Source organism: Oculina patagonica, chromosome 2 (assembly GCF_052425735.1).
Source record: "Oculina patagonica isolate OP01 chromosome 2, crgOcupat, whole genome shotgun sequence".
Lineage (NCBI taxonomy): Eukaryota > Metazoa > Cnidaria > Anthozoa > Scleractinia > Oculinidae > Oculina > Oculina patagonica.
Genome location: NC_135759.1, coordinates 2545095 through 2560649, shown reverse-complemented (window position 1 = coordinate 2560649; position 15555 = coordinate 2545095). Strand labels below are relative to the sequence as shown.

General features: G+C 37.1%; 1 protein-coding gene across 1 annotated transcript in view; it reads left to right on the top strand.

The window, feature by feature from the left end:
* The window catches only part of LOC144640640 (uncharacterized), a 101044-nt gene that overhangs the window by 12852 nt on the left and 72637 nt on the right, over positions 1–15555 (top strand). The window contains exons 4-8 of the mRNA XM_078499736.1: positions 2623–2970; positions 5560–5823; positions 8048–8143; positions 8290–8370; positions 8961–9050. Coding sequence (XP_078355862.1) covers positions 2623–2970; positions 5560–5823; positions 8048–8143; positions 8290–8370; positions 8961–9050 — 879 coding nt within the window. The remainder of the gene's footprint in view (positions 1–2622; positions 2971–5559; positions 5824–8047; positions 8144–8289; positions 8371–8960; positions 9051–15555) is intronic.

The window sequence follows — 15555 nt, the reverse complement described above, 5'->3', positions numbered from 1 at the left end:
TGATAATATGTCACTCTATGTCACACTTTGCCGCTTTGATAATATGTCACTCCAGTGAAATACAAACGCGTGAACATCTGCGGTTTTATGGCAAGTGTTTGCAAGAAATGCTGTTAACACTTGAAAGAAAGAAGGGTTTCAATTTCGAGTTAAAGAAACAGCAGCAAACAGGTCAAACAGCATTGCCCGTCTTTTCGATTGAAAAGACTGACTTGCTATATATTATTCACTGGTTTTGGCCAAACCGTACTTTTTTGTGTTATTATTTAAGCGTTTGACTCTGGAGCGAGAACTGAATATGTCACCTCTCACGCGAAAACGTTCCTAACGGAAAGCCGTTTTAAAACAGATAGCCGTTCTTTAAGACGTTTGTCAGCGGTTCAAATGGTACGGGATGTCGTTCAAACGGTTAGAGCAATCCGTTCAAACAAAATTCTCCGGCTTTCTAACTGCTCAAGCTATCAGTTCAAAAAAATTGTCAGCCGTTGGAACGGCTCAAGCTATCCATTAAAAAAATTTGAACAGCTGGAGCAATCCGTTCAAAATAAAAATTGCCAGTCGTTTGAATGGCTCAAGCTATCCGCTCAAGAAAAATGTCAGTTAGCGCTATCTGTTTAGCTGTTCGCGACAAACGACTTTGTCAACTAAACAAGTTTGGTAAATCACTAGCGTTCATTTTGTAAATTAAAATAAGCTGTAAATATGCGTTGTGTACAAACACCTCATGAAATAGTCACGGTTTTTTCGGCTCCTTTACTGTTTTTGCTTTTATAACATTCGATTATCGATAAACTTTTTATTCAAGACTTAAGTTTTATTCAACAAGTTTCCTTGTTGAAGCTTTTACAGCGAAGAAAACTTCATAAACTTGGCTATCAACAACAAACATGACAATGTGTCCCTTTATTCATGATAGAGTTGTAAGTTGTAATATGCAGTCATGAAAATAAACACATCAAAAGTTTGTTTCGTAACTTTGAGAATGCCAACTACGATTGAATAAAAGTTTTTCACAGAAAGTTGAGGAATCAATGACATTATTTTATTTGCAGGAAATGTTATCTTGCGGGCAACACTCATCGTCTATTATCTGTTGATTACGCAAGTGAATCCCCGACCTTCTTCCAACGAGTTGTTTATTTCATTGTTCTTTGAGAAGAAGTTTTGTTTCTTTTGTCAATAAGAATAATTTAATCCAATTAAGAGTAGAGTTTTTCGGTCAATAGCAAATTTGACCCTCATGCGGTATGAAACAACTCAATAATCTAGACTTGATTTGGCTTCTGTTCATCCCCGGAGACCCTGTCAGAGGGGCAGTTATTGGGGGCAAGGGAAAATCGAAACTGCAGGTAAAATATTGGCGAAGAAAAGTTGGAGATTCTGGCCATGCCAGTTCCAAATAGCTCTCTGAATGCTACCTCCTGATTGGGCAGAAAAAATCCTTTGTATTACTTTTGTATTGTTCTGCCCAATCGGCATTCAGTAACTTTAGAGTCACTTTCGTGTGTTCTTAAACGGTGGTTGTTGTATTGACCATACTTTCATTTTAATTTACATCAGAGAGCAAAGAAAAGCTGGGAAATCATTTCGGATGTCAGAAAGAAGTTTCCCTGGGAAAGTTTCGTTTAGACCGATCAGAGGTATCATAAATAGTGGCATGTCTTCCTTTTTGCTGCATTGGCAGCCGCTCGCTATCGGCATACTTACTTGTTTGCCCTGTGCACCAAAAATATTTATGCAGTGCAGGAAAGTTCCAGTTGACCGGAAAAAAGGCCTACCATAGGCGTTCTTTGAGCAAAATATGAAGAATTCTGATTTTTCATCATGTGCCACTTATTCTCAATTTGACTTGGTTCCAGTGGATATTTCCTCTTCAGCCCCATTTTACATTGAATAGCTAGCAGTTGTTTGAACAGGAAAGAGATAAAAGATTACCATTTTGATGTGTGGATGAGGAACCCAATTAACTGCAATTCGTAACCAAAACTACATGATTGTGGATAACAATATAATACTGTTGTTTTGTTACGTCATCGTGATCACACCCACACCTGAACAGTATGAGCATTGTGCGCATAGAGGGTTTACTTTTTTGGTGCCTCGTGCCTCACGCCCATTTGCAACATTCATACTTTACAAAAATAAACTGCTTTGTTCTGCAGGCTAATTTGATGACAAATGAAAGGTTTTTTTTACTGAAACACAATATAGACTGTAGTCGTAACGTAACCAATAAAATTGATTATAACTCCAATGCCACCATTGAGTTATTTGCGTGTACTGTAAAAAAAAGTTTTGCAAAGCTGCTGTTGTTCTCCTGAATCAAGTCAAGACTCGCAATGTGCTTGCACATTTTCTCGGTACTGTAGTTATAAAAAAATATTACCGTGTTTTTTTGTTTGTTTGTTTTTGTTTATTGGATTGTAATATCTACAATTACAATGAATGAATGAAAAACCTTTTTAGAGTGTTAAAACCACATATAGCTAGGGAAAGTATAGGGGAAGATTTCGACGAAAGAAAACTAATTTTATGTACATGTTTAAAGTGTTCATGTGGTAAAAACCTCATTGCATTTCACCATCTTACTGTACCACTTTGGCTTACACTGTATCTCCTTAGTCTTTCCTTCTGAACCTGATGAGAAAAACAGAGAAGAAATTTACTGTGAGTCATCACCATCATCATCATACTTATCTATGTCAGAGGATGTGGAAGAAGATATATTTGAAGAAGAGATGGAGGAAGAGCAGGAGGGGAAGGAGGAGGAAATGGAGGAGGACGAGTGGGATGGGGATGAAGAGGACAACAGCAGCAGCAACACCTTGATGGATGAAGAGGAGGAGAAGGAGACTGACACTGTTTCTGACTTTGAACTGGATGCTGAACCTGCTGCAAAACCCAGATCTAGAAGGACAGAACATGGAGCCAGCAATCTATTGTCAAGGAACAAAAAACTAGTTAAAAGAGGTTTGTGCACTAAGTGATTAAATAAATATTTTAACTCTCCCAATTTCAGTTCAGTGTTCATACATGTAGCTTTTGTATTGCTAAGACTAGGAAGCCACAAGGAATCGAACTAGGAAAGTAAGGAACAATTTTATATGTTACAAACCTACAGATAATTTTTTTTAATCAGCTGAAACCTGAATATGAAATAGGAAAGCAAAGAAGGCAGCAGTTGCTTCACTAGTTTTATTTTTGGCTGGGCAAACACGCATCGTAAACATCTTCTGCTTATTTGCTTATAACTTTTGCTAGGAGTTTCCGATCTTTTTAGAATTTTCAGCATTGTTTTAGCTGGTATTAAGCTTTCAAATAGTCAATGCAATCAAACATTACACAAGCATTGTTGTAACAACTGGCAAAAATACACAAGCATAATATTTTTAAGCTTAAATCTAACAGGCAACTGTGCAGCAATTTCTACCCAACCGATTTCGTTGAAACTTGCTCACATGAATTCTTGGATAATTTGAACTTATTTACAGCAATAAGAAAAAAATCTATCTATCTATATTCGCGTTTTATTAAACAATAGGTTAATTTAAAAGTGCTTATATTTCGTGTTCACTGTTTCTGTTTGTTCCAAATTTTAAAGCTTTATAAAATTTGAACATTTGGTTTTTGGACTACCAAAAATCAGAGAAATCAGTTAAGGTTTCCATGCCCAAAACTCGATTTAAAAAATAGCACCTCCTCTCTCGGAAATACCCGCGGGCCACCTTAAAGCCATTTTTTTTTCAAGGCCATGACTTTGTTATCGTTTGTTGAAATGTTTTATGAACTATTCTGTTCAATACCTTTCAAATGGTGTATCATATATGGACATCCGGTTAATATTTATTGATTTAGGGAAAAAGACCACGCTTCGGGAGGGTTAAATACTATTAAACTGTGTATGATTTGCAGTTTAAGTTGAACCTGAATTGGCTAAGCTTGATTTCTCTTACTGGTTATTGTGATGCAGTTGGTAAAACCATGCAACCTCTGATTATTTGCATTAAATTTTGAAATCCAAAATGTGTTTTGATTTCTTTTGAAGAACCAGTTCTTATAACTTCAGGTCTTTGGTTCTACAATGTTTCATGGTATTAAGAAAATTACTCTCTTTATTGGATTACTTATAGCAATTATTGGATGAGGCTGAGTATCATGTGAAGAATTATGCAATTCTTCATATGATACGAAAGCCGAATTCAATAATTGTTTTATTATTAATTCAAAATATTTCCATAGCTCTAAATGCACAAAATGAATTTAGTAGGGTTTTAAAAGTAGGCAAAGTTCACAATACGCAATACATCGCTTTTAAATTTGATTTAAACTTCATAAACTCAGTTACCTTCATTAAATTCCTTGTCCTTTATAATGTTGTTATTAAGGTGATTCCACTGAAATAGAAGGAGTATTAAAAATTTTCTGAAACTTGGTCCAGGTTAATTGCAATTATGTTATGAGCATTAAAAAAATGAAATAAAAAATGGGGTCACCGTGCTAGTTTTTGTGTAAAATGGATGGGCATTTTAGTAAATATACGACCTGCGAGATATATATTAGGAACCCTAGTAATCCAACTAGTCTAGTTCAACAAAAAGAACTTTTATCTTATATTAAAAACTATTCTTATTGTACAGGAATTAAGATAATGAAAGAAATTTAAGTTTTGCTCCGTGCGCACATTAACGGCACTACCTATAAACGTGTTTTTTACAGCATTAAAATTAAGATATCTCAATGTAAAATTTTAAACTTTTTTTTTTAAATCGCGAAATATTGTAGAAAACAGTTTGACATTTAAATTAATGCATTAAAAAATGCGGGTTACCGTGCTCGTTCAAGAGAAAACAACCATTTATTTCCCTACCGAGCTTAGCCTGAAGGGAATCTCGTAGTGTTCTGTGTGCGCGCGCGCTCGCTCGCTAAATAAAACCATTCATTTCATAAAACCGCGCCAAATCCTCCTCTGTGGCTGGATCATGAATTTTTTTCTCTTGAAGATATACTTTCAAAATCGATTGACTTTCTAGCTGTTCGGCATCAAAGCCGTTGTTGCATGACGTCAATAGTCTAATAATAGAACCTTCTTCCAAATTTGGTAAGTGCTAGCCAGTTAGCTGGAATTAGCCTGGAATTGAAAGCCAATCAGGAGTGGAGAAATATTTTGAATGAATAATTAAATTAATTAAATGTACATGTTTAAAGTTTTCCTGTGGTTAAAACTTCATTGCATTTCACTATATAATTGTACCTCTATGGCTTACACTGTGTGCCTCCTTAGTCTTTCCTTCTGAACCTGATGAGAAAAACAGAAAAGGAATTCATTCATTTATTCATTCATTCATTCATTCATTCATTCATTCATTCATTCATTCATTCATTCATTCATTCATTCATTCATTCATTCATTCATTCATTCATTCATTCATTCATTCATTCATTCATTCATTTATTCATTCATTCATTCATACGTTTATTTAATCATTCATTCATACGTTTATTTAATCATTCATTCAGTCATTCACTGTGAGTCTTCATTGTCATACTTATCTATGTCAGAGGATGTGGAAGAAGATATATTTGAAGAAGAGATGGAGGAAGAGCAGGAGGGGAAGGAGGAGGAAATGGAGGAGGACGAGTGGGATGGGGATGAAGAGGACAACAGCAGCAGCAACACCTTGATGGATGAAGAGGAGGAGAAGGAGACTGACACTGTTTCTGACTTTGAACTGGATGCTGAACCTGCTGCAAAACCCAGATCTAGAAGGACAGAACATGGAGCCAGCAATCTATTGTCAAGAAACAAAAAACTAGTTAAAAGAGGTTTGTGCGTTAAGTGATTAAATAAATATTTTTACTCTCCCAATTTCAGTTCAGTGTTCATACATGTAGCTTTTGTATTGCTAAGACTTAAGGAAGCAACAATGAATTGAACTAGAGAGTTAAGGAATAAGATTAAAAGAAATGGCAAACAATTTTATATGTTACAAACCTACAGATAGTTTTTTTAATCAGCTGAAACCTGAATATAAAATAGGAAAGCAAAGAAGACAACAGTTGCCTCATTAGTTTTATATATGGCTGGGCGAACACACACACACAAAATAACTCCCTGCAAAGTTTTTATAGATGCATGGTTGTTGCCACAATTAGAGTTACCAGGATCATGCCTGCGAAAGAGTCAGTGCTCGAAATTAGCTTTTAGGTCTGGTCTTCCACAGGACGAGTAGGCTTAGAATTTACTGGTCCCAGGAGCAAAGCTACTTGTCACTCGTTACATTTTTTCCACGTGTATTAAATGCAATAAGTAATTTGCGCCTTCAGGTAAATACACGCCAAACCATGATCAAATTATTAAACACAACCATATAATTTGCATTTTTTTAGTAATTAAGCTTTCGTATTACAACAATTTCTCCGTTACACGTAAGAGCTGCAACATATATGCATCATTTGGCCGCGTGTGCCTTTAAGCAGTTTGAAAGTTATTTGTTCCAATCGTCAGGGAATATTGCGTGTTTTTTCCATTTAAAAATTCCCTGCAAAACTTGCAAAACATTAAGTTTTCTCTTTCATCAAACTGGAGCCATTTGTACCTTTCTTCCCACGATTCCCGAAACTTCCGAGTTTTTTTGGTCGTAGCTGCAGCAGGCATTGAAGGTGTTATATGATTTCTTGATTTTGCTTTTCTATAAATTAAGAAAGAACTGTGAACTTTGAACTTGTTTCGTTTGGACATTTCGACAAATTCTATTTTGGAAGAAAATATAGATGCAACCGAAATCTATCATGTTGAGCAAACACGAAAAGCCGCCATATTGCACCCCACGATGCATTTCATTTCGAGTAGAACCCAGACTTTAACCTGCCAAGAGAACGACTAGCATTTTTTTGCTCGTCGTTTCGAAACATTCGTTTTCGGAAATTCTTCGTTTGCTTCGACACTTTTGGTCAGTTTTAGTACGATACAAAAGCAATTGTTTATCGGAGAACTGTAACCTTACTCGTCCAGAGGACTAGTGGCAAAAAAAGCTACTCGTTTTGGGCAATTTTCACTCGTTTTAGACGAGTGAACGACCGTTAAGTTCGAGCACTGAAGAGTTTTGAAAATGTACAGTTGCTTAGAAGCCATTTCTTTTAATCTGGGGCATGTTTTCAAAGGGGAGTTTTACATTGATACATTGGGGTAAAATTCAGTAAAAATTACAGGCCTACGGATTGTGTTAAACAAGAAAAGGGAAAGAAAAACGCCAGAATTTTGGGTGAGTGGAATCTAATACAGGCGAGTGCATTTTAAAAGTCCTTCTTTTAAACTAAATCATTGCTGACAATAACATGACGAAATTAAATTCATTTCCACTATGGCCATTGACAACAGTTTTTGTTTTCCGTCGAAAATGGTTTGAATTTTGATGTTTAAGTATTTAACATGCATTTAAAACAGGAAAAAACCTTGTTGAGGATGATGTGAGTTGGATAAGGATTAACTTTTGGAACAAACGAAGAAAGGCAGGATTCTGTCGCATTTGGCTTTGAATGTTTTCTCTTCATGTATATGGAAAAATGCCCTTTCTGTATTGTACTCTCCGCAACAGATCCACTCTGAATATTACAAAACAAAAAAACAAAAAAAGGTTAGTTGTTTTATGATTTAAGTCAAGGAATGGGTTCATGGCCACCTTTAATTTCCACAAGTTTAAGGTGGCCCTGAAGACCCTCCAGAGATTACATTTTTTGGAATTTTGAAAAAAAGTTGTATCTTGACATACTGATCAGTATTCTGTGATAAATGGCGGTCACTAAGCGTGTTTTTGAGGTAAAAGTACTTAAAGCTACAATTAAGGGCATGCTGTTGCTGTGCCAAGGAAGTAACTACAACATATTCAACAATGACTGGGCATTCATTTGATACCATTGTTTATTGTAGCGTAAACTGATAAAGAGTGCAAGTATTGATCCATTAGAAATATGAAGAGTTAGCAGCCACCTTAAAAAGTTGTTACATTTCTTTTTTATAGTGGAGTTTGTCACCATATTTACATTGTAGGGGATAAACACAATGAAGACTCCAGAGCAGATAATTCAGATTCTGATTCATCAGTTGAGTATCTTGGAACAACACCAATTGCATCCAAACAAACAGGTGCGACAGTGTGTGATTTATTATAATTTATAATTGACTGTTAGTCCTTAACTTATGACTAAATGTGCACTTTCCTTTCAAGCTTTCCTGTCATAAAAACTGCCATAAGTCTTAAGGAGTAAGTTATTAAATATTATTGATTTCAGATGCTGCTCAAAGACCTGCTGCCAGAAGGGCAAAAAGAAAAGCAAATGCATGTAGCTTTGAAGAGAATTCGAAAAAAAAAGGTGACTATGATAGTCTACTTCATAAGAAGACAAACACGTAAAAAACCTTTTGTGGGTATTTCCATCAAATTCAAACTCGTTGTAATTTAATTAAAGATAAAACAACAATCAGGTCAGCATAGTGACTGGTTTAAATACCATGAATACCGAAAAAAAAGAAATTCAAACAAATACAAATAGTGTGAAACTGTCAAATTAATATAATTCATTATTATTTGTCAAGCAACTCACCAGTCCAGAATCAGAAATCCTTGAATATGACTGGCTAATCGCACACTCTCCACCCATCCAGCTTTTACCTATCCAGACTGTATTTGCCAGCACCATATTCTAAAAAAAATTTAAGAACCAGAAAATAAGTGTGGAGCTCCCCTTTTAGGCTTGGCTAAATCTATACTTGATATTTACTTTGTTTCACAAAATATTCATATCACTCTCACGGAAGGATTTTTGGATTACCCCTTCCCCCACCCTTCAGGAAGTTTCAGGTTACACCATGTACATGTAGCTTCATTTGTTAAGTAGTCCATCATGCAGATCCTCTTTGTTTACTTACACTCTTGCTTACAACAATAATTATTTACTTCCAGAGTACAGCAAGATAGAGGAGTATAGCCAGCAGCCAACTACAGGTGGCCCAGGCACATTAGTCACCCCTCCTACAGAAGAAGCTGTTCAAAGTTAGTAGGCTAATAATAACGAAATACTGATTCAAATATACTTGCAATATTTTGTGAAGGTGTTTTTTTTGCGGGTGGGGGGAGGGATACATGCAGATAGATCAGATCATTGTTTATTTGGAAAGAGCTCAGAGCACTCTGCCTAACACCGTCTTTGTTAATATGAATGTCATCCTTTTGCTGCCGTCCGTGGGCACCCCCAGTGGTGATGAATCGAAAGAGTTGGCAAGAGACATGTAGTTGAATCTTGCAAGAAACTTTCACTATGCTTAATAGTTGGCGAATCATAGATTACTACCATAAGTAAAGAAAAAAAAACTGTCTGAAAAGGCTTTGAAAATTTATGCTCTTGCATTGGAAGCAGAGCATTGCACCTTGGCATTGGCTGTTAAAGATACTGTTAAGGGCACTTAACTCTTCGACAGCTCAAATTGAGATGTGCATCTGAAGTTAATGCTTTTGTTTGTATCACCTGAAATAAATACCAAACACGTTGTTTATGCTTCATTGTTGTCTGTTTTTTTGTAGTCAAAGCAGGCACACCCGAGGATGAAGAATTAGAGAGTTTGGCATCTAACATTACTGATTGTTGGAAGCCTGTTGGGCGACGGCTTCGATTTAAGGAGGCAGGGCTCACTGCATTTGAGAGGGAAAATCACACTTTGTCTGAACAAGCTTATAAAATGCTCCTTTCCTGGAAGGAAAGTAACGGACGTTGTGCAACTTTTGAAGTTTTATACAAGGCACTAACTCATGAATTGGTTAATCGGAGAGATTTAGCCGAAAGGTATTGTTGTCAACAAAAGTGAAAGTACAAATCCACGCTTGTAGCAGATGTAAAATCCTAAATGCAAACATATCAGCTTCTTTGCTAACTGTCAAATTCCACTTTTACAGCGATCTAGTTATGGATAATACAAACACACAGGGGACTTAGGAGCTTATTGCATATTGCAACTGACTGAATTGAAGACTAATATTTTACCACTTGGTAAATAAAGAAAGATGGTAAAGTTTTAACCTCTGTAGGAAAATGAAAAAGATTTGATGTCCAGGTCATGAGCGTCGGACGAAAAAACTCTGCGTCTTGTAATTTCAGTACATGTACATGGTACTTAGATAATAGTTATTCTGTGTTTTATTTAGACTGCTCGCCCTCGGTTTCTATCACTTTGATAGCTGGCTCAGAGCTACACTCTTCTCCTACTGTTAGGTACAAACACGAAGCTTGCAATCTACATTGTAGATGTTTTAAGTATATTACTTATTTTTCAACCTTGTATATAGGATGTAAAAAGAGTTCGAAGTGACAGAAATTTGTATAAAATTTAAACCACCGTGCTTTGCACCCAGGAACAATACTACCAGATTACTAACCTTTTTACAAATACCCCATAAAACTATCAGTTTTAGTTCTTAGTTTGTAACATACTGTGAATAGTTTTTTTTTTTTGTAATGTATTATGATATTTTTAATAGTGTACTGTAGAGCTATCATGGTATCCATGTAATCTAAAAGTACAAGGTACAGAACCTCGGAAATTTTTATAAAAATCACTCCAGGTGATTAAAAAATACAGTATTTTATAAGCTATTTCTATTAACGTCGGATCACGCGGCAAGACTGAAAAGTCGTATGGGTAGAAGTAGGGAGCCTGCTGCACGTGGTAAAACACGATTTCGTTGTTTTACCACAGGTAGCCCAAGCTCCTAAAGGAGCCGTCAACATAATATGACAGCGATAGCGATTCCAGTGGGTTTTAGGTTCACTGTTTTCCTCTCCATCCATATATATGGAAAGTAAAAGAGTGAACCTAAAACCTACTGGAATCGCCTTTAAACGCCTCCAAATGACATAGAAACACAAGATATACACAGAAGAAGGCAGGTAAAACGATTTTATAAGATCTTTTTCTCTTATTTTGAATTATTTTTTACGATCGTTATATTCCCATACAAACTCTTATAATAACGTTATTACGCAATGTCATATTTTGTTGACGGCTCCTTTAGGAGCTTGGGCTATCTGTGGTTTATCATTACTATCGACGGGTAAACCCTCAGGCACATTGCATTTTAGAGAGGAAGTTCTCCAATCACTGCTTTATAACAGTGAAAGAAAAGTAACAGTGAAAAGGTCCACAAGAAAAAAAGTGTATTTCATGTACAACCAAAACTTGCAGATTTCCTCTTTTTTCATTACATACCCAGACCACCATTCGGTCTTGTCGCCTAGGTCTTTACGCTTTTATATCCGAGATCGTCTATTGAAATAGCTGTATGATGTTGTGTACAGTAACATTTTCTATTGTAGCCTTTTATTAATAAAAGACTATTTTATTATCAATAGACTGGAAATTCTTTTTTGCTTGGTATACAATGTAATGACGCAAGACTGAGGGAATTATAAATTGATATCTCGTATTGTAGGAAATAAGGAGAAATTATACAAGCTCATTTTGCAAATTCAAAAAAAAAACACGTGTTACAACTGACACAGTATCAATTTTCAGGTGAACTCAATTTCGCGATTTTTCATATTTTTCGAATGTGGCGCGCTGGTAAACCGCCGTGAGATGAAAGGTTACGACATCCACCGATACAATGAAACGTGGGGGGGGGGGGGGGGGGGGTGGAGAACTTACAGCGACACGTCTCCTCACATGTGCTGATACTTTACGGTGGATGCGTCGCCTCGACATGCCCCTGATACATTTTCTTCCATGTGTACCTGTGATTCTGTCTCAGGCCCCCCTTTCAGCTACAAGGCACTATGCCATGCCCCTATAACACGCCCCTCCGCAGGTAGACACCTAAGAGTTGCGATTTCATCCGGGACATTAAAGGCTAAGAGAAAGCCGAGTTAAAAATAAAACAATTTAGTAATCAATCAAATCAAACTTTAACAATGTTACGGTTTAAGCATAGTGAGTAGACCAGGGTTTAAGTGAAACTTTTGTGCGATAAGAAGCCATGTTGGCTAACTCGCGCTACAGTAAATTTCCCCAGAGTCCATATGCCGCGTAGTTGGCGGCTAATGCTGGATTTTCACTGGCGCGTAATTTTTTACGTGCGGGAAAAATTTAGAGTCAATGTATGAACGACTTGCTAACACGTTTACGCAAGTTGTTCATACATTGTCTCTTCTTCTTATTTTTTTTTTTTTTTTTTCACGTACGTAAACGCACGTAAAAAAATTACGCGTCAGTGGAAATCCACCTTTAGTTGGGGTTAACGCGCGAATCCGCTAGGCCTTGATGCGTCAGCTTTACAAAATTCGCTAAGGCGGTTTTGTTACCTTTATCAACTTCCAGTTAATCAATTAAGTGCGACCGACTTTTATGAAGTCTCCCGGGGAACCTGCATGGCACCATACCGCCAAGTATGCGAACTGGTATACTTTTCTTTTATTCACTCAATATATATCTAACTTGATTTATAAAAAGGTGGCTATCGGGCTGTTAAGGAATGTATGCATGGGGTTTCATTTTTTTTTTCTTTTTTTGAGGATACGGAGAATTGTTTGGCTTTCTTCCAATGAAATGTTGCCCTGTCTAATGTAGTGATTTCAATCTTACTTTTTTTTTCTTCCTCCCTGTCTCTCCCCCCCCCCCACCTCCCCCTCTCCCTCCCCCTAGATTTACTTGTGGTTAGTCTAGCCCAGTCTCTAACTCCAACCCCTCTCTATCATTTGAATTCTAGTTGCGCGCGCTAAGTAGTAGAACAGTTGTGATCTAGCTTTCCATTCTGCTGTCTAAAGGAAGTTTGCCGGAGGACATCATTAAGTCCTATGAAGATGGAAGTCTAACGATTTGCAAGTTTTGCGTCGGCTGTTATTGTACCTTAGAACAAAGCTTTAACGGGTTGAACTCTTGACTCGGTACGTTTTGCTTGGTACAAATAACATTGTGCTTGCTTTAGACAGCAAAGGTCTTCAGCCACATCAACTAGGACTCGGAACTAGACTTTAGGGCTGATTTGAAGGCGGTCATGGCGATATTCGGCTTGAACTTTTCCTTGGCTGGAGACTTGTTGTAATGTCCGGAGGTATTGGTTCCCTTTTAAACGATTTTTTCCACATCCGGGGTATTACATTGTGAATAAGATGGAAAGGTTGCAAAGAGGACAGCTGATGGTCGAAAGGAAATCACTTGAAACCCTTATGTGAGTAGAATTCTCCTCATTTGTGATTATTTTGCCGTTTGGCTCAGTTAGCGATCAGCGCCGTTTGTGATTTGTCAGCGAGAAGAAATTAGATATGCGTGGTTTCCGGCCGTGAACTGACATGAAACATATCGAATTGTCTCGCTGAGTCATGAATTGTTTAGTTATTGCCAACGAGACAGCCGAGCCAAGAGGCGAGGCTGTCGAGGCGGCAGAATCATAGAGCCGTGTGCGTATGAGTATATAGGCAGAGAAAATCTTAAGTTCTGCGTAAGGGACTTATTTTTACCATATTTGGGTGTAAGTAAACCCCATATTTGGGTTGTATTGTTCTTCCCAACTGGTTCCCAGTCTCTCACTCCTTGCTAGAGAGCAAATGTCCAAAATGGCGTCCACGCGGCTCGCTGTTAAAATTTTCAATGTGGTCATTCATCCCTTTACCGATCAATATACCTTTAGGGAATTATAAATCGAAAGAGAATACCCTACAGAATATTCGACCGCCGAAAAAATGAACATCAAGGTCTTCAAAGCGATGAAATAATGTTTCGACTTTGGGAGTCCTTTGATTTACGATCGAAGAGAGACATGAAAATCAAAAGCGGACTGTTTACTTCAAGTAGAGTTTTCTTGACTTATGAGAATGCTGAAGTCGGGTAAATGCTACCTTTTAGTGTTGATTGTGTTTATAGTAATTGTTTGACCGATGATTTATTCCAAATCAAATACCGTTTATATATTATTTGGCACGCATTTTCGCTCCGCGTAGGAATAACATCAATACAAAGCGACGCTCACTAAAGCATAACAGCTCTTATTAAAACGGCATCGACGCAAGCATAAGCACAAGCACAAGCACAAGGATCAAAATTTGTCCTTTTCTTGTGCTTGCGCTTGTGCTTGCGTTCGTGTGAAAACAAACATCGCATAAGCACAAGAAAAGTGTTTACGTCTAGCCGTGTCTAGCCAATTGAAGTACTCGTTTCAGCATTTGAACAAAGTCGCCGAGGCCGCGGTTGATTTTGATAAACGTTTTTCGAGAATGTTCGGAGAAGTGTAGACAAAAAAACAAAAAGGCCCAGGCGCGGACTTGAGTAGCGAAAAAAACGGAGACGAATGCTTTCTTTAAAAATATTTATAATCCCAAATGTTTCGTTTTTCTCCTTATTAGTCGCTTTCACTTTCTTCGTCACACGAGTAGAGGAGAGATAGTTTCTGCCCACAATATTTGCAGGAAAAACGGAGTCGAGAACGAAGCCTTCTAACTTGTAAACATCATATTCTTATGCTAACGTGCTTGTGCTTATGTCGACGTTCGTTTTCACTCGGCACGAACTACTTATGCTGCTTGCGTTTGTGCTTGCGCTTGTGCTTGCGTCGCTAGTGAAAACCAGGCTTAAAATTACTGCATGTCATACGCACAAGAAAGTCAAACGTTTTTTGCTTCTAACAGCAAATGTAATGTTAACTTGAATAAAAGTTTGTTTCCAAATAATCCTTGACCGTTCAAGTTTTGTTTTCTGTTCGAATTTTTCAAGTTTTGCGTAACTGAACATGACACTTCGAATTCGCATGCGAGACTGAAATCTGACCCGTGCATTACTGTCTCTGATTACTGAAAATTATATTTAAAAGAGCATCTTAGCAGTTTTGATTTTGGGACTTGATTTATAAGAAGTTCTTGAAATGCAACTATCACTTTTGTGGACGGAAACATTTTAACCATCGTTTGTTGTATTTACAAAACAGTGATTAACCTCATTTGTTGCCTACATTTTGTGACATTTTGAAGTTGAAAAGAAAGATTTGTCAAGAGTTATCAATCTGTCAAACCCGTAGCCTGCGTAGCAGACATCTGTGTACGTTTTTAAGTGTATTTAAAAAAGTGCGCGATCGCGAGAATACGCGCGCTGGAAACTACGGCGCCTGCTACGCAGGCTATCAAGCCTGTATCATTTATGAACACCAGAGAAATAGCATTTTATTCGCATATTACCTAAAATACAATTTACCATATTTTGGTCAATTCAAATATAGTTCTATCAAAAACCATTCAATATCTGTTCTTATGAACAAACATGAGTATTTCGCTCGTTGGCACTTACCGATAGGTACAACTAGTTTTATTCCCCAATTCCTTGAAAATGAAGCGAACGTCGATGTAAAACGCCTGTTGAACGCCTAGTTCATTTTAGACCTAGTTCATTTTAGACCATGCATGGATTTAGAAAGCTTCAGTTCAGCTCTCGCTCTAGCACTTTTTAAGTTGGTTTTCAGTTGATGCTATTTCATGTTGTAAACAAGTTAATTAAATTGTAGAATTCATAATTTGAAAATGCCG